The 19,765-nt window shown below is 41.1% G+C and overlaps 1 protein-coding gene across 1 annotated transcript in view; it reads left to right on the forward strand.

The window, feature by feature from the left end:
• LOC109876160 (cytohesin-3) overlaps positions 1-19,765 on the forward strand; it is a 61,531-nt gene that overhangs the window by 31,355 nt on the left and 10,411 nt on the right. The window contains exons 2-9 of the mRNA XM_031817941.1: positions 2,865-2,947; positions 3,168-3,232; positions 4,027-4,093; positions 4,619-4,737; positions 7,941-8,021; positions 15,622-15,734; positions 16,898-17,046; positions 18,347-18,458. Coding sequence (XP_031673801.1) covers positions 2,865-2,947; positions 3,168-3,232; positions 4,027-4,093; positions 4,619-4,737; positions 7,941-8,021; positions 15,622-15,734; positions 16,898-17,046; positions 18,347-18,458 — 789 coding nt within the window. The remainder of the gene's footprint in view (positions 1-2,864; positions 2,948-3,167; positions 3,233-4,026; positions 4,094-4,618; positions 4,738-7,940; positions 8,022-15,621; positions 15,735-16,897; positions 17,047-18,346; positions 18,459-19,765) is intronic.

A 19,765-nucleotide genomic window follows, 5' to 3' on the forward strand; every position in this document is an offset into this window, starting at 1 on the left:
TCTGAAGTTTGCTAGAGAACATTTGGATGATCCAGAAAAAGATTGGGAGAATGTCATATGGTCAGATGAAACCAAAATATAACTTTTGGTAAAAACTCAACTCGTCGTGTTTGGAGGACAAAGAATGCTGAGTTGCATCCAAAGAACACCATACCTACTGTGAAGCATAGGGGTGGAAACATCATGCTTTGGGGCTGTTTTTCTGCAAAGGGACCAGGACGACTGATCCGTGTAAAGGAAAGAATGAATGGGGCCATGTATCGTGAGATTTTGAGTGAAAACCTCCTTCCATCAGCAAGGGCATTGAAGATGAAACGTGACTGGGTCTTTCAGCATGACAATGATCCCAAACACACCGCCCGGGCAACGAAGGAGTGGCTTCGTAAGAAGCATTTCAAGGTCCTGGAGTGGCCTAGCCAGTCTCCAGATCTCAACACCATAGAACATCTTTGGAGGGAGTTGAAAGTCTGTGTTGCCCAGCAACACCCCCAAAACATCACTGCTCTAGAGGAGATCTGCATGGAGGAATGGGCCAAAATACCAGTAACAGTGTGTGAAAACCTTGTGAAGACTTACAGAAAAGGTTTGACCTCTGTCATTGCCAACAAAGGGTATATAACAAAGTATTGAGATAAGCTTTTGTTATTGACCAAATACTTATTTTCCACCATAATTTGCAAATAAATTCATTAAAAATCCTACAATGTGATTTTCTGGATGTTTTTTTCAAATTTTGTCTGTCATAGTTGAAGTGTACCTATGATGAAAATTACAGGCCTCTCTCATCTTTTTAAGTGGGAGAACTTGCACAATTGGTGGCTGACTAAATACTTTTTTGCCCCACTGTATATCTCACTCTCTAGCTGTTTAGTATATATCTCACTCTCTAGCTGTCTAGTATATATCTCACTCTCTAGCTGTCTAGTATATATCTCACTCTCTAGCTGTCTAGTATATATCTCACTCTCTAGCTGTTTAGTATATATCTCACTCTCTAGCTGTCTAGTATATATCTCACTCTCTAGCTGTCTAGTATATATCTCACTCTCTAGCTGTCTAGTATATATCTCACTCTCTAGCTGTCTAGTATATATCTCACTCTCTAGCTGTCTAGTATATATCTCTTCTCTCTTTTCTCTCCTCTCTGTATCTACTCTATTTATTTATCCTCTCTCTCTGTATCTACTCTATTTATTTATCCTCTCTCTCTGTATCTACTCTATTTATTTATCCTCTCTCTCTGTATCTACTCTATTTATTTATCCTCTCTCTCTGTATCTACTCTATTTATTTATCCTCTCTCTCTGTATCTACTCTATTTATTTATCCTCTCTCTCTGTATCTACTCTATTTATTTATATATCCACTTCAATCAGTGTAGATGAAGGGGGGAAGACATATTAAAGAAGAATGAGACATGGATTGTATGTGTTCCATTCTGAGGGTGAATGCGCAAGACAAAATATTTCAGTGCCTTTGAACAGGTCATGGTAGTAGGTGCCAGGCGCACTGGTTTCAGTGTGTCAAGATCGGCAATGCTGCTGGGTTTTTCATGCTCAACAGTTTCCTGTGTGTATCAAGAATGATCCAGCCAACTTGAAACAACTTTCTGAAGCATTGGAGTCAACATGGGCCAGCATCCTTGTGGAACGTTTTCAACACCTTGTGGAGTCCATGCCCCTGATGAATTGAGGCTGTTCTGAGGGCAACATGTTTTGTACACTCCGTGTCCTCTCCCTTCATCTATCTCTCTGTTTCATTTATGTAGAAGTCAGTCAGAGGCTTTGAGTGGGTCCACTCGGCCGTGAGAGAGAATGATCACCACTTCTGAGATCCTTTTCCTCTGTCTACCATCTGCATTTGGCTCTGATTGGCTGCTCATCCGTGATAAGAATCCACCGAGAGTTGAGTACCACAATGCCATCCCATCCCGACTTAATGGTCCGTGGTATCTCTTTTTGTCTTTACGGAGAGAGAAAAAAAGAGAAGTCAATAGCTATTGACAATGGAAGGAGAGAAGAGAAACAATCTGAATCGTAAAGCTGCTCTATGAATCAGCTGGGATTTAATCCCCCCCCCCCACTCCCCCTCCCCCCTCCACCCCCCCTCCACTCTCCTCCCCCCTCAACCCCCCCCTCCACTCTCCTCCCCACTCCACTCTCCTCCCCCCTCAACCCCCCCCCTCCACTCTCCTCCCCCCTCAACCCCCCCCTCCACTCTCCTCCCCCTCCACCCCCCCTCCACTCTCCTCCCCACTCCACTCTCCTCCCCCCTCCACCCCCCCTCCACTCTCCTCCCCCCTCAACCCCCCCCTCCACTCTCCTCCCCCCTCCACTCCACGCCATAGGATGGGTGAAGAGAGAGCGAGAGCTGGCGAGGCAAATGCGCGGCGTAGAAAAGCACAATCTGCCACGGCTCTTGATGTGAGAATGACCTACATCCTGTGAGCCTGAGCATGCCTGCCTCTGCCTGCTTTCTAACAGGGAGGTGGTGAGGAGGACGTCCTCAGAGAGAGGTCTGGGGAGGAAGGTTGATGTACGTGCTGCTGGTAAACTGAGTTGTGGTTGTAATTCATGGAGGAGTTTTCCTTTTGCCAGAGAGGAAGTCAAGAGCTCTCATAAGTTCCAGTATACTGCTAGAGAGTGATGTGTTGATTTAGGAGTAGGTGGAGCTGGAACATGTCCCCAATGCTAAACCCCCTAATGGTTAGGTTTAGCATTGGGGTACACTAATCTGATCCTAGATCTGTGGTTCGTCCGCCTTGTGTGTTGTTTTACAGCACACTAGCTATCACATCTTCATCCATGGAAGTGTCTGACTATGTGTGTATCTTAATTCCATACTTACATCTCTCTCTTTCACAGTACCTGAAGACCTTTCCTTGGAAGAGAGAGATGAGCTGTCAAACATACGACGCAGGAAAAAAGAGCTACTGGATGACATTGAGGTGAGTCAAGAAAATGAAAAGAAATGTCAAGATGTAATATTTTTTATAAAGATATCACTCACCCTTGATATGATATGACTTTATGTGGGTGGCTAAAATGTTACTTTGACTCTAACCACTTACATTGAGTCTGTTTGTTGATTTACAATGCACTGCTAAAACAACTAGAGTTCAGTTGTGAATTCAACCCAGCTAATTCTCCCTCTAATCCTGTTGGCAGCGGTTGAAGTTTGAGATCGCAGAGGTGATGACTGAGATCGAGCAGCTAACCTGCGTGGGGGAGAGGTGCGTAACACCCCCCCTTCAACCCCCCCCCCCCTAGCTGCTGTTCCCTTCTCCTCTCAAAGTCGTCCAGCCACACACCTGTCCCAGTGTGGGTTAATAATCCATCTTTGTTTGTGGAGCTGAGCCGTCCCCTCTGCCAAACAGTTGCTAAACGCCCCACAACCGCTCCTATTCAGGGACTGACAACTGATTGGCTGTTCAGGGCTCATTGGTGATGAGGTGGAGAGAGTGTGTGTTAGTGTGGATTTAGCCTTTGTGTGTCTCAGGTGCAGCTGGGGAATAGTTCAAGCTATTTTAGGACACAGGGAGAACACAGTATACACACATGCAATAATACACACACACACACCTCACACACACACACACACACACATGAACACAAAGAAAGGCATATGGTTTTCATTCATTTTTCATTAGACTGAGTTTGAGTTAGATTGAGTTTCTCCTGCTAATCAGTTAGTCGGTGCAACAACCTACATGGTTGATGTTACAGTCCAAATGGAAAGACAAGTCAAAGATCCTTGTTTTTAGAGGATCATTACATTCTCATGTTCATAGCTGACTTGGAACAGTAATAACTGAATCCAGCTGAATTTCTCCTGAACCCAGCCCTATGTAAACTAACCGTGTAAACTCACTAACTCACCACAATACCGTTCAGTATCCTGGATAAATACTGTACGAAGTAGACAAATGTGACAGTTGACCTGGTGAACAAATACAGGCGTCAGTTGTTGATAATGCCACACCTGTTCTAGAGAGCTGATGGATCTCTCTGCTCTGTCCAATCACAGTAAAACAACACAAAGAAATAAACAGATCGCCATGGGAAGGAAGAAATTCAACATGGACCCCAAAAAGGTTTGTCTAAAGTCCATGCAATCCATGCTAAATACATTATTTACCCACTTGCACTGATATTAATGTGGTGTTATTGAATGTTTTCTGATTTCTATAGAAACTTAGATGTGTACCTGTTATGCCTCCTTTAGCCTTGTAGAAAAGGTTACACTATAAACCATGGCCATCAAAGATGTTATCTGTATGTTGTGTTGTCTGTATGTTGTGTTGTCTGTATGTTGTGTTATCTGTATGTTGTGTTATCTGTATGTTGTGTTGTCTGTATGTTTTGTTGTCTGTATGTTGTGTTGTCTGTATGTTGTGTTATCTGTATGTTGTGTTATCTGTATGTTGTGTTGTCTGTATGTTGTGTTGTCTGTATGTTGTGTTGTCTGTATGTTGTGTTGTCTGTATGTTGTGTTATCTGTACTAATGACTTATTGTAACGCCTCCTAGCTCTCCTTCAGGTCAAAACAGATAAGTGTGTGTGTGTGTGTGTGTGTGTGTGTAGCTTGGAGTGCTAACCAAACTGTGTGTGTCTTCCAGGGGATCCAGTTTCTGTTGGAGAACGACCTTCTCCAGCACACTCCTGAGGACGTATCCCAGTTCCTCTACAAAGGAGAGGGCCTCAACAAAACTGTCATAGGGGACTACTTAGGAGAGAGGTAACAAACACACTGCTCTAACCTCCTCTGTTTTCACCTCGCTCTCCCTCTTTCCCCCTCTACCTCTCTTTCTCCCTTCTCTCCCTCCCTCTCTCTTTCCTACACTCTGTCCATCTCTCAGGGAGATTTCTCTCTCTCTATCCTACACTCTGTCCATCTCTCAGGGAGATTTCTCCCTCTCTCTTTCCTACACTGTCCATCTCTCAGGGAGATTTCTCTCTCTCTATCCTACACTCTGTCCATCTCTCAGGGAGATGTCTCCCTCTCTCTTTCCTACACTCTGTCCATCTCTCAGGGACATTTCTCCCTCTCCTCTATCCTACACTCTGTCCATCTCTCAGGGAGATGTCTCCCTCTCCTCTATCCTACACTCTGTCCATCTCTCAGGGAGATGTCTCCCTCTCTCTTTCCTACACTCTGTCCATCTCTCGGGGAGATTTCTCCCTCTCTCTTTCCTACACTCTGTCCATCTCTCAGGGAGATTTCTCCCTCTCTCTTTCCTACACTCTGTCCATCTCTCAGGGAGATTTCTCCCTCTCTCTTTCCTACACTGTCCATCTCTCAGGGAGATTTCTCTCTCTCTATCCTACACTCTGTCCATCTCTCAGGGAGATTTCTCCCTCTCTCTTTCCTACACTGTCCATCTCTCAGGGAGATTTCTCTCTCTCTATCCTACACTCTGTCCATCTCTCAGGGAGATTTCTCCCTCTCTCTTTCCTACACTCTGTCCATCTCTCAGGGACATTTCTCCCTCTCTCTTTCCTACACTCTGTCCATCTCTCAGGGACATTTCTCCCTCTCCTCTATCCTACACTCTGTCCATCTCTCAGGGAGATGTCTCCCTCTCCTCTATCCTACACTCTGTCCATCTCTCAGGGAGATGTCTCCCTCTCTCTTTCCTACACTCTGTCCATCTCTCGGGGAGATTTCTCCCTCTCTCTTTCCTACACTCTGTCCATCTCTCAGGGAGATTTCTCCCTCTCTCTTTCCTACACTCTGTCCATCTCTCAGGGAGATTTCTCCCTCTCTCTTTCCTACACTCTGTCCGTCTCTCAGGGACATTTCTCCCTCTCTCTTTCCTACACTCTGTCCATCTCTCAGGGACATTTCTCCCTCTCTTTCCTACACTCTGTCCATCTCTCAGGGACATTTCTCTCTCTCTCTATCCTACACTCTGTCCATCTCTCAGGGACATTTCTCCCTCTCTTTCCTACACTCTGTCCATCTCTCAGGGACATTTCTCCCTCTCTCTTTCCTACACTCTGTCCATCTCTCAGGGAGATTTCTCCCTCTCTCTTTCCTACACTCTGTCCGTCTCTCAGGGAGATTTCTCCCTCTCTCTTTCCTACACTCTGTCCATCTCTCAGGGAGATTTCTCCCTCTCTCTTTCCTACACTCTGTCCGTCTCTCAGGGAGATTTCTCCCTCTCCTCTATCCTACACTCTGTCCATCTCTCAGGGAGATGTCTCCCTCTCCTCTATCCTACACTCTGTCCATCTCTCAGGGAGATGTCTCCCTCTCTCTTTCCTACACTCTGTCCATCTCTCGGGGAGATTTCTCCCTCTCTCTTTCCTACACTCTGTCCATCTCTCAGGGAGATTTCTCCCTCTCTCTTTCCTACACTCTGTCCATCTCTCAGGGAGATTTCTCCCTCTCTCTTTCCTACACTCTGTCCGTCTCTCAGGGACATTTCTCCCTCTCTCTTTCCTACACTCTGTCCATCTCTCAGGGACATTTCTCCCTCTCTTTCCTACACTCTGTCCATCTCTCAGGGACATTTCTCTCTCTCTCTATCCTACACTCTGTCCATCTCTCAGGGACATTTCTCCCTCTCTTTCCTACACTCTGTCCATCTCTCAGGGACATTTCTCCCTCTCTCTTTCCTACACTCTGTCCATCTCTCAGGGAGATTTCTCCCTCTCTCTTTCCTACACTCTGTCCGTCTCTCAGGGAGATTTCTCCCTCTCTCTTTCCTACACTCTGTCCATCTCTCAGGGAGATTTCTCCCTCTCTCTTTCCTACACTCTGTCCATCTCTCAGGGAGATTTCTCCCTCTCTCTTTCCTACACTCTGTCCGTCTCTCAGGGAGATTTCTCCCTCTCTCTTTCCTACACTCTGTCCGTCTCTCAGGGAGATTTCTCCCTCTCTCTGTCCTACACTCTGTCCGTCTCTCAGGGAGATTTCTCCCTCTCTCTGTCCTACACTCTGTCCATCTCTCAGGGAGATTTCTCCCTCTCTCTGTCCTACACTCTGTCCATCTCTCAGGGAGATTTCTCCCTCTCTCTGTCCTACACTCTGTCCATCTCTCAGGGAGATTTCTCCCTCTCTCTTTCCTACACCTTGTCCATCTCTCAGGGAGATTTCTCCCTCTCTCTTTCCTACACTCTGTCCATCTCTCAGGGAGATTTCTCCCTCTCTCTTTCCTACACCTTGTCCATCTCTCAGGGAGATTTCTCCCTCTCTCTTTCCTACACTCTGTCCATCTCTCAAGGAGATTTCTCCCTCTCTTTCCTACACTCTGTCCACACTCTGTCCATCTCTAAGATTCCCAGCTGTTCATCACATTTAAAAAAAATAATGTAGTAGTATTTATTATTGATAATGTGCAGTCAATACACTTTATAATGATTTTTCCCTCTGCGTGCATAAGCCCGGGCATAAAGCCTCGGGAAATGGATTGTCTGGATTTACGGAGCACAGCGGCGACAGTAGACAAGGGGCCATGCCAGTAAAACAGAGATCTGCTCTGCCTGGCTACATGTGTTTCATATCTACGACACGTGGGCCACCTCGCAGGGATGTGACTGTCAAAACAACCTGTGTAGCAAACGGACAGAGCAGAGTCTGAGGCTGGCTCTGTGGCTGGGATAGATCGTTTTCTTTAGAAAGGGCCCTTAAGAAAGCAACAACATCTTGTGTGTTAAGTTGGTTGAATGCACAAACAAATAACAATTTATTGCGACCTGCAATCTTATCATAGTGTATAATGGTTTGATAGAGTCATAATCTAGAGAAGGGGTGGAGTTGGATTTAAAAAGGGCCTCTCCCCTAACAGACATTTCAGTTCCTAATGGATTGAAACACACTTTACTTCTAATAGTTCTGTTTTTGGAAGTGCTAGACTGATCTTGACTAACACTGAATACCAGACATTTCCTGACCTGAATCTGAGAACCTGACACACTGTATGTTCTTCATCCCAGGGACGACTTCAACCTCAAGGTGTTGCAGGCGTTCGTGGACCTTCATGAGTTTGCGGATCTCAACCTCGTACAGGCTTTACGGTGAGCTGTTTCTGCATATTACTGGACTAAGATTCCCAGCTGTTCATCACATTTAAAAAAAATAATGTAGTAGTATTTATTATTGATAATGTGCAGTCAATACACTTTATAATGATGTCCTGCTGCTTTCAATACACTTTATAATGATGTCCTGCTGCTTTCAATACACTTTATAATGATGTCCTGCTGCTTTCAATACACTTTATAATGATGTCCTGCTGCTTTCAATACACTTTATAATGATGTCCTGCTGCTTTCAATACACTTTATAATGATGTCCTGCTTTCAATACACTTTATAATGATGTCCTGCTGCTTTCAATACACTTTATAATGATGTCCTGCTGCTTTCAATACACTTTATAATGATGTCCTGCTGCTTTCAATACACTTTATAATGATGTCCTGCTGCTTTCAATACACTTTATAATGATGTCCTGCTGCTTTCAATACACTTTATAATGATGTCCTGCTTTCAATACACTTTATAATGCTGTTCTGCTTTCAATACACTTTATAATGATGTCCTGCTGCTTTCTATACACTTTATAATGATGTCCTGCTTTCAATACACTTTATAATGATGTCCTGCTGCTTTCAATACACTTTATAATGATGTCCTGCTGCTTTCTATACACTTTATAATGATGTCCTGCTGCTTTCAATACACTTTATAATGATGTCCTGCTGCTTTCAATACACTTTATAATGATGTCCTGCTGCTTTCAATACACTTTATAATGATGTCCTGCTGCTTTCAATACACTTTATAATGATGTCCTGCTGCTTTCAATACACTTTATAATGATGTCCTGCTGCTTTCAATACACTTTATAATGATGTCCTGCTGCTTTCTATACACTTTATAATGATGTCCTGCTGCTTTCTATACACTTTATAATGATGTCCTGCTGCTTTCAATACACTTTATAATGATGTCCTGCTGCTTTCAATACACTTTATAATGATGTCCTGCTGCTTTCTATACACTTTATAATGATGTCCTGCTGCTTTCAATACACTTTATAATGATGTCCTGCTGCTTTCAATACACTTTATAATGATGTCCTGCTGCTTTCAATACACTTTATAATGATGTCCTGCTTTCTATACACTTTATAATGATGTCCTGCTGCTTTCTATACACTTTATAATGATGTCCTGCTGCTTTCAATACACTTTATAATGATGTCCTGCTGCTTTCTATACACTTTATAATGATGTCCTGCTGCTTTCTATACACTTTATAATGATGTCCTGCTGCTTTCTATACACTTTATAATGATGTCCTGCTGCTTTCTATACACTTTATAATGATGTCCTGCTTTCAATACACTTTATAATGATGTCCTGCTTTCAATACACTTTATAATGATGTCCTGCTGCTTTCTATACACTTTATAATGATGTCCTGCTGCTTTCAATACACTTTATAATGATGTCCTGCTGCTTTCAATACACTTTATAATGATGTCCTGCTGCTTTCTATACACTTTATAATGATGTCCTGCTGCTTTCAATACACTTTATAATGATGTCCTGCTGCTTTCAATACACTTTATAATGATGTCCTGCTTTCAATACACTTTATAATGATGTCCTGCTGCTTTCTATACACTTTATAATGATGTCCTGCTGCTTTCAATACACTTTATAATGATGTCCTGCTGCTTTCTATACACTTTATAATGATGTCCTGCTGCTTTCAATACACTTTATAATGATGTCCTGCTTTCAATACACTTTATAATGATGTCCTGCTGCTTTCAATACACTTTATAATGATGTCCTGCTGCTTTCTATACACTTTATAATGATGTCCTGCTGCTTTCAATACACTTTATAATGATGTCCTGCTGCTTTCAATACACTTTATAATGATGTCCTGCTGCTTTCAATACACTTTATAATGATGTCCTGCTGCTTTCAATACACTTTATAATGATGTCCTGCTGCTTTCAATACACTTTATAATGATGTCCTGCTGCTTTCTATACACTTTATAATGATGTCCTGCTGCTTTCAATACACTTTATAATGATGTCCTGCTTTCAATACACTTTATAATGATGTCCTGCTGCTTTCTATACACTTTATAATGATGTCCTGCTGCTTTCTATACACTTTATAATGATGTCCTGCTGCTTTCTATACACTTTATAATGATGTCCTGCTGCTTTCTATACACTTTATAATGATGTCCTGCTGCTTTCTATACACTTTATAATGATGTCCTGCTGCTTTCTATACACTTTATAATGATGTCCTGCTGCTTTCTATACACTTTATAATGATGTCCTGCTTTCAATACACTTTATAATGATGTCCTGCTGCTTTCAATACACTTTATAATGATGTCCTGCTGCTTTCTATACACTTTATAATGATGTCCTGCTGCTTTCAATACACTTTATAATGATGTCCTGCTGCTTTCAATACACTTTATAATGATGTCCTGCTTTCAATACACTTTATAATGATGTCCTGCTGCTTTCAATACACTTTATAATGATGTCCTGCTGCTTTCAATACACTTTATAATGATGTCCTGCTTTCAATACACTTTATAATGATGTCCTGCTGCTTTCTATACACTTTATAATGATGTCCTGCTGCTTTCAATACACTTTATAATGATGTCCTGCTGCTTTCAATACACTTTATAATGATGTCCTGCTTTCAATACACTTTATAATGATGTCCTGCTTTCAATACACTTTATAATGATGTCCTGCTTTCAATACACTTTATAATGATGTCCTGCTGCTTTCTATACACTTTATAATGATGTCCTGCTGCTTTCAATACACTTTATAATGATGTCCTGCTGCTTTCAATACACTTTATAATGATGTCCTGCTGCTTTCAATACACTTTATAATGATGTCCTGCTGCTTTCTATACACTTTATAATGATGTCCTGCTGCTTTCAATACACTTTATAATGATGTCCTGCTGCTTTCAATACACTTTATAATGATGTCCTGCTTTCAATACACTTTATAATGATGTCCTGCTTTCAATACACTTTATAATGATGTCCTGCTTTCAATACACTTTATAATGATGTCCTGCTGCTTTCAATACACTTTATAATGATGTCCTGCTTTCAATACACTTTATAATGATGTCCTGCTGCTTCAATACACTTTATAATGATGTCCTGCTTTCAATACACTTTATAATGATGTCCTGCTGCTTTCAATACACTTTATAATGATGTCCTGCTGCTTTCTATACACTTTATAATGATGTCCTGCTGCTTTCAATACACTTTATAATGATGTCCTGCTGCTTTCTATACACTTTATAATGCTGTCCTGCTGCTTTCTATACACTTTATAATGCTGTCCTGCTGCTTTCTATACACTTTATAATGCTGTTCTGCTGCTTTCAATACACTTTATAATGATGTCCTGCTGCTTTCTATACACTTTATAATGATGTCCTGCTGCTTTCTATACACTTTATAATGCTGTCCTGCTGCTTTCTATACACTTTATAATGCTGTCCTGCTGCTTTCTATACACTTTATAATGCTGTCCTGCTGCTTTCTATACACTTTATAATGCTGTCCTGCTGCTTTCTATACACTTTATAATGCTGTTCTGCTGCTTTCAATACACTTTATAATGATGTCCTGCTGCTTTCAATACACTTTATAATGATGTCCTGCTTTCAATACACTTTATAATGATGTCCTGCTGCTTTCTATACACTTTATAATGCTGTCCTGCTGCTTTCTATACACTTTATAATGATGTCCTGCTGCTTTCTATACACTTTATAATGATGTCCTGCTGCTTTCTATACACTTTATAATGATGTCCTGCTGCTTTCTATACACTTTATAATGATGTCCTGCTGCTTTCAATACACTTTATAATGATGTCCTGCTGCTTTCAATACACTTTATAATGATGTCCTGCTGCTTTCAATACACTTTATAATGATGTCCTGCTGCTTTCAATACACTTTATAATGATGTCCTGCTTTCAATACACTTTATAATGATGTCCTGCTTTCAATACACTTTATAATGATGTCCTGCTGCTTTCAATACACTTTATAATGATGTCCTGCTGCTTTCAATACACTTTATAATGATGTCCTGCTGCTTTCAATACACTTTATAATGATGTCCTGCTGCTTTCAATACACTTTATAATGATGTCCTGCTGCTTTCTATACACTTTATAATGATGTCCTGCTTTCAATACACTTTATAATGATGTCCTGCTGCTTTCAATACACTTTATAATGATGTCCTGCTGCTTTCAATACACTTTATAATGATGTCCTGCTTTCAATACACTTTATAATGATGTCCTGCTGCTTTCAATACACTTTATAATGATGTCCTGCTGCTTTCTATACACTTTATAATGATGTCCTGCTTTCAATACACTTTATAATGATGTCCTGCTGCTTTCTATACACTTTATAATGATGTCCTGCTTTCAATACACTTTATAATGATGTCCTGCTGCTTTCTATACACTTTATAATGATGTCCTGCTGCTTTCTATACACTTTATAATGATGTCCTGCTGCTTTCTATACACTTTATAATGATGTCCTGCTGCTTTCAATACACTTTATAATGATGTCCTGCTGCTTTCTATACACTTTATAATGATGTCCTGCTGCTTTCTATACACTTTATAATGATGTCCTGCTGCTTTCTATACACTTTATAATGATGTCCTGCTGCTTTCAATACACTTTATAATGATGTCCTGCTTTCAATACACTTTATAATGATGTCCTGCTGCTTTCTATACACTTTATAATGATGTCCTGCTTTCAATACACTTTATAATGATGTCCTGCTGCTTTCAATACACTTTATAATGATGTCCTGCTTTCAATACACTTTATAATGATGTCCTGCTGCTTTCAATACACTTTATAATGATGTCCTGCTTTCAATACACTTTATAATGATGTCCTGCTGCTTTCAATACACTTTATAATGATGTCCTGCTTTCAATACACTTTATAATGATGTCCTGCTTTCAATACACTTTATAATGATGTCCTGCTGCTTTCAATACACTTTATAATGATGTCCTGCTGCTTTCAATACACTTTATAATGATGTCCTGCTTTCAATACACTTTATAATGATGTCCTGCTTTCAATACACTTTATAATGATGTCCTGCTGCTTTCAATACACTTTATAATGATGTCCTGCTGCTTTCAATACACTTTATAATGATGTCCTGCTTTCAATACACTTTATAATGCTGTTCTGCTTTCAATACACTTTATAATGATGTCCTGCTTTCAATACACTTTATAATGATGTCCTGCTGCTTTCTATACACTTTATAATGATGTCCTGCTTTCAATACACTTTATAATGATGTCCTGCTGCTTTCAATACACTTTATAATGATGTCCTGCTTTCAATACACTTTATAATGATGTCCTGCTGCTTTCAATACACTTTATAATGCTGTCCTGCTTTCAATACACTTTATAATGCTGTTCTGCTTTCAATACACTTTATAATGATGTCCTGCTGCTTTCAATACACTTTATAATGATGTCCTGCTTTCAATACACTTTATAATGATGTCCTGCTTTCAATACACTTTATAATGCTGTCCTGCTGCTTTCTATACACTTTATAATGATGTCCTGCTGCTTTCAATACACTTTATAATGATGTCCTGCTTTCAATACACTTTATAATGATGTCCTGCTGCTTTCAATACACTTTATAATGATGTCCTGCTTTCAATACACTTTATAATGATGTCCTGCTGCTTTCTATACACTTTATAATGATGTCCTGCTGCTTTCAATACACTTTATAATGATGTTCTGCTTTCTATACACTTTATAATGATGTCCTGCTGCTTTCAATACACTTTATAATGATGTCCTGCTGCTTTCAATACACTTTATAATGATGTCCTGCTGCTTTCAATACACTTTATAATGATGTCCTGCTTTCTATACACTTTATAATGATGTCCTGCTGCTTTCAATACACTTTATAATGATGTCCTGCTGCTTTCAATACACTTTATAATGATGTCCTGCTGCTTTCAATACACGTTATAATGATGTCCTGCTTTCAATACACTTTATAATGATGTCCTGCTGCTTTCAATACACTTTATAATGATGTCCTGCTGCTTTCAATACACTTTATAATGATGTCCTGCTGCTTTCAATACACTTTATAATGATGTCCTGCTTTCAATACACTTTATAATGATGTCCTGCTGCTTTCAATACACTTTATAATGATGTCCTGCTGCTTTCAATACACTTTATAATGATGTCCTGCTGCTTTCAATACACTTTATAATGATGTCCTGCTTTCAATACACTTTATAATGATGTCCTGCTGCTTTCAATACACTTTATAATGATGTCCTGCTGCTTTCTATACACTTTATAATGATGTCCTGCTTTCAATACACTTTATAATGATGTCCTGCTGCTTTCAATACACTTTATAATGATGTCCTGCTGCTTTCAATACACTTTATAATGATGTCCTGCTGCTTTCAATACACTTTATAATGATGTCCTGCTGCTTTCAATACACTTTATAATGATGTCCTGCTGCTTTCTATACACTTTATAATGATGTCCTGCTGCTTTCAATACACTTTATAATGATGTCCTGCTTTCAATACACTTTATAATGATGTCCTGCTGCTTTCAATACACTTTATAATGATGTCCTGCTGCTTTCAATACACTTTATAATGATGTCCTGCTGCTTTCTATACACTTTATAATGATGTCCTGCTGCTTTCTATACACTTTATAATGATGTCCTGCTGCTTTCAATACACTTTATAATGATGTCCTGCTGCTTTCAATACACTTTATAATGATGTCCTGCTGCTTTCAATACACTTTATAATGATGTCCTGCTTTCAATACACTTTATAATGATGTCCTGCTGCTTTCAATACACTTTATAATGATGTCCTGCTTTCAATACACTTTATAATGCTGTCCTGCTGCTTTCAATACACTTTATAATGATGTCCTGCTTTCAATACACTTTATAATGCTGTCCTGCTGCTTTCAATACACTTTATAATGATGTCCTGCTTTCAATACACTTTATAATGATGTCCTGCTTTCAATACACTTTATAATGCTGTCCTGCTGCTTTCAATACACTTTATAATGATGTCCTGCTTTCAATACACTTTATAATGATGTCCTGCTGCTTTCAATACACTTTATAATGATGTCCTGCTGCTTTCAATACACTTTATAATGATGTCCTGCTGCTTTCAATACACTTTATAATGATGTCCTGCTGCTTTCAATACACTTTATAATGATGTCCTGCTTTCAATACACTTTATAATGATGTCCTGCTGCTTTCAATACACTTTATAATGATGTCCTGCTGCTTTCAATACACTTTATAATGATGTCCTGCTTTCAATACACTTTATAATGATGTCCTGCTGCTTTCTATACACTTTATAATGATGTCCTGCTTTCAATACACTTTATAATGATGTCCTGCTGCTTTCAATACACTTTTGGAGCCTCTGTTTTCTTTCTCATTTGTTTTTCCTGTGTTCTCTCTCTCTCTCTATGCTGGTGTAGACAGTTTCTGTGGAGTTTCAGACTGCCTGGTGAGGCTCAGAAGATCGATCGTATGATGGAGGCCTTCGCTTCGCGGTACTGCTCCTGCAACCCCGGTGTCTTCCAATCCACAGGTACACACACACACACACACACACACACACACACACACACACACACACACACACACACACACACACACACACACACACACACACACACACGTTGGACAGACCCTGTCATAAAGAGCAGCGCCAGACCACCCCTGCCTTAGATCAATGCGTCAGTCTCCATGTCTCTCTACTTTAAAACAGACCTTACTTTTAGGTATAAATTCTAAGGACGTGTCTCCACTCTAGAACTCTCTGGTCCTAAAACCAGTCTTTGTTGTTTAGTAAATGTTTTACATGCTATACCTCTTTAGGTGGAGTGGAGTGGCTCTATAAAACCTCTACAATACCCAACCCTACATGTACATTTGTCTTTGTGGAAAAGGAAGTCTTGAATTGCTATAACTATTAAAAACCCAAATACCGGTACACTCACATTTCTAGAATCACTCACTATCAGTCGGTACTTGACTCTCTGTCCGATGACTTAATGCACCATTAGCCTTTGTTGCTGACAGACTTGCGGTTCATTGTTGCTGTGTCATCACTACTGGTATGGCTCCTCTAATAAGGACTTTGATCACGGGTCAATAACAGAGGGTCATTAGTGACTAGTGAGGCATGCTCAGGCCACACGTTGTCTCTGTCCCATACCATCATCTCTGTCCCCTACCATGTGTCTGCCATGTACCATAAGGGATCATGTCAGGTCTATACAGTAATTTCTATCCTCAATGTTCTGTCCTTCTCCCCTACATCTTCCTAAACAACCAGGGGCCTGTTACAGAACATTCATAGAGAAATGTATTGTCTAGGACGTATACGATATTGTGTCATGTCAGCTCTATGTTCTATCTGCAGTGTTGTGTCCCCTGTCCCAGTAACCAGTGGTGGGTTGATGTGTGGTCTTGGCCTCATGAATATGGATGTGTTGCAGTGGTGACACGCTGACTTAGTTATAGCTGCTTCTGCTGCGTCCCCCTGGGGACTGGTGCCCTGACACACACCAGGTTAAAACGGCCAGGGGTTATAGAACAGAGTGGGGTGGTGGGGGAAGTGGGTGGTAGAGTCATGATTGCAAAGTCATAGCGACACACACACACACACACACACACACACACTCAACCCCCCCCCCCCCCCCACACACACACACACTTCACACCACCTATCCCTGCTGTCCTCCCCAGACACATGTTATGTCCTGTCCTTCGCCATCATCATGTTGAATACCAGCCTCCACAACCCCAACGTCAGAGACAAGCCCCCCGTAGAGAGATTCATCTCCATGAACAGAGGCATCAACGAGGGAGGAGACCTGCCAGAGGACCTACTCAGGGTGAGAGTGTGTGTTTGGTGTGTGGAGTGGTGGGGGTTGGATATGGTTGATGAGTGTGTGTTTGGTGTGGGGGGGGTTGGATATGGTTGATGAGTGTGTGTTTGGTGTGGGGGGGGGTTGGATATGGTTGATGAGTGTGTGTTTGGTGTGTGGAGTGGGGGGGGCTTGGATATGGTTGATGAGTGTGTGTTTGGTGTGTGGGGGGGGGTTGGATATGGTTGATGAGTGTGTGTTTGGTGTGTGGAGTGGGGGGGGGGGGGTTGGATATGGTTGATGAGTGTGTGTTTGGTGTGTGGAGTGGGGGGGGGGGTTGGATATGGTTGATGTTTGGTGTGTGGGGGGGGGTTGGATATGGTTGATGAGTGTGTGTTTGGTGTGTGGGGGGGGGGGGTTGGATATGGTTGATGAGTGTGTGTTTGGTGTGTGGAGTGGGGGGGGCTTGGATATGGTTGATGAGTGTGTGTTTGGTGTGTGTGGGGGGGTTGGATATGGTTGATGAGTGTGTTTGGTGTGTGGAGTGGGGGGGGGTTGGATATGGTTGATGAGTGTGTGTCTGTGTTTCTCCTACGTCACGTAGAAGCTTTACTCTCTTCTATCAACTGATACTGTAGCAAAATGCTAGCTCATCTAATGTGCTGTTCTTTCAGGCCAGTAATGCTAATGATGAACATTATTATCTAACAAGCTCAGAGAGATAATCACACAGCCTTCAGCTCAACCGCAGTTCAAAGGGCACACATATAACACACATTCTTGCAGTTGGCTTGTTGTTCCTTTCTCTCCCAACAGTTCTCAAAGTTGTAACTCAGATTGTCAAAAGTGTCCCAAGTATTTAACACCCAGTTTCAGCCCCTATGAATGAGCACACCCTCTTTCCTTTTCTAACAAGTCCTTCTTAGAATCTTGTTCTGTCATGTTTTATGCACTGTTGATTTAGTTATGGACTGGGATGGCTGTTAGAAGATGCAGGAAGTGGCTGTTCAAGTGGTAGGAGTTTAACACTAATGCTTTCACCGCCTTTTCCCCCATCACCATCTCTATCTCTCTCTCTCTCTCTCTCTCTGTCTCTGTCCCTGTCTCTCTCTGTCTCTCTCTCTTTCTCTCTCTCTTCATCACTCCCTCCTCATCTCTCTCTCTATCACTCCCTCCTCATCCTTTTCTCTCTCTCTATCACTCCCTCCTCATCCCTCTCTCTCTATCACTCCCTCCTCATCCTTTTCTCTCTCTCTATCACTCCCTCCTCATCCCTCTCTCTCCTTCTCTCCATCACTCCATCCTCATCCCTCTCTCTCCTCTCCAGAATCTCTATGAGAGCATTAAGAGTGAACCCTTTAAGATCCCAGAGGATGATGGGAACGACCTAACTCACACGTTCTTCAACCCAGACAGAGAGGGATGGCTGCTCAAACTGGGTTAGTAGAGATAAGAATGCAGTCCCTTACTAAGAATGCCTGCATCACACCCACCTCTCTGTTCCAATGGCTCCATTAGCATACTACTTACAATGAAGCAATGTATTGGAGATTCAAGTGCTATGCTATTGCTATGCACTGTTTTGGGTTCCTCTTACACCATTCTCTTGCTATGAACCAGTACATTGTTTCACTGGCTGACCCGTGCAGCTAAGATCCAGATTCTGCTGTAGACTGTAATGTTGCAGTCTCTCAAGCAATGTGTTTTGCTGTAGACTGTAATGTTGCAGTCTCTCAAGCAATTCGTTTTGCTGTAGACTGTAATGTTGCAGTCTCTCAAGCAATGTGTTTTGCTGTAGACTAATGTTGCAGTCTCTCAAGCAATTAGTTTTGCTGTAGACTGTAATGTTGCAGTCTCTCAAGCAATGTGTTTTGCTGTAGACTAATGTTGCAGTCTCTCAAGCAATGTGTTTTGCTGTAGACTGTAATGTTGCAGTCTCTCAAGTAATTCGTTTTGCTGTAGACTGTAATGTTGCAGTCTCTCAAGCAATGTGTTTTGCTGTAGACTAATGTTGCAGTCTCTCAAGCAATGTGTTTTGCTGTAGACTGTAATGTTGCAGTCTCTCAAGCAATTCGTTTTGCTGTAGACTGTAATGTTGCAGTCTCTCAAGCAATGTGTTTTGCTGTAGACTAATGTTGCAGTCTCTCAAGCAATGTGTTTTGCTGTAGACTAATGTTGCAGTCTCTCAAGCAATGTGTTTTGCTGTAGACTGTAATGTTGCAGTCTCTCAAGTAATTCGTTTTGCTGTAGACTGTAATGTTGCAGTCTCTCAAGCAATGTGTTTGCTGTAGACTAATGTTGCAGTCTCTCAAGCAATGTGTTTTGCTGTAGACTAATGTTGCAGTCTCTCAAGCAATGTGTTTTGCTGTAGACTGTAATGTTGCAGTCTCTCAAGCAATTAGTTTTGCTGTAGACTGTAATGTTGCAGTCTCTCAAGCAATTAGTTTTGCTGTAGACTGTAATGTTGCAGTCTCTCAAGCAATTAGTTTTGCTGTAGACTGTAATGTTGCAGTCTCTCAAGCAATTAGTTTTGCTGTAGACTGTAATGTTGCAGTCTCTCAAGCAATTAGTTTTGCTGTAGACTGTAATGTTGCAGTCTCTCAAGCAATGTGTTTTGCTGTAGACTGTAATGTTGCAGTCTCTCAAGCAATGTGTTTTGCTGTAGACTGTAATGTTGCAGTCTCTCAAGCAATGTGTTTTGCTGTAGACTGTAATGTTGCAGTCTCTCAAGCAATTCGTTTTGCTG

This window comes from Oncorhynchus kisutch, unplaced genomic scaffold (genome assembly GCF_002021735.2).
Source record: "Oncorhynchus kisutch isolate 150728-3 unplaced genomic scaffold, Okis_V2 scaffold1210, whole genome shotgun sequence".
Classification (NCBI taxonomy): Eukaryota; Metazoa; Chordata; class Actinopteri; order Salmoniformes; family Salmonidae; genus Oncorhynchus; species Oncorhynchus kisutch.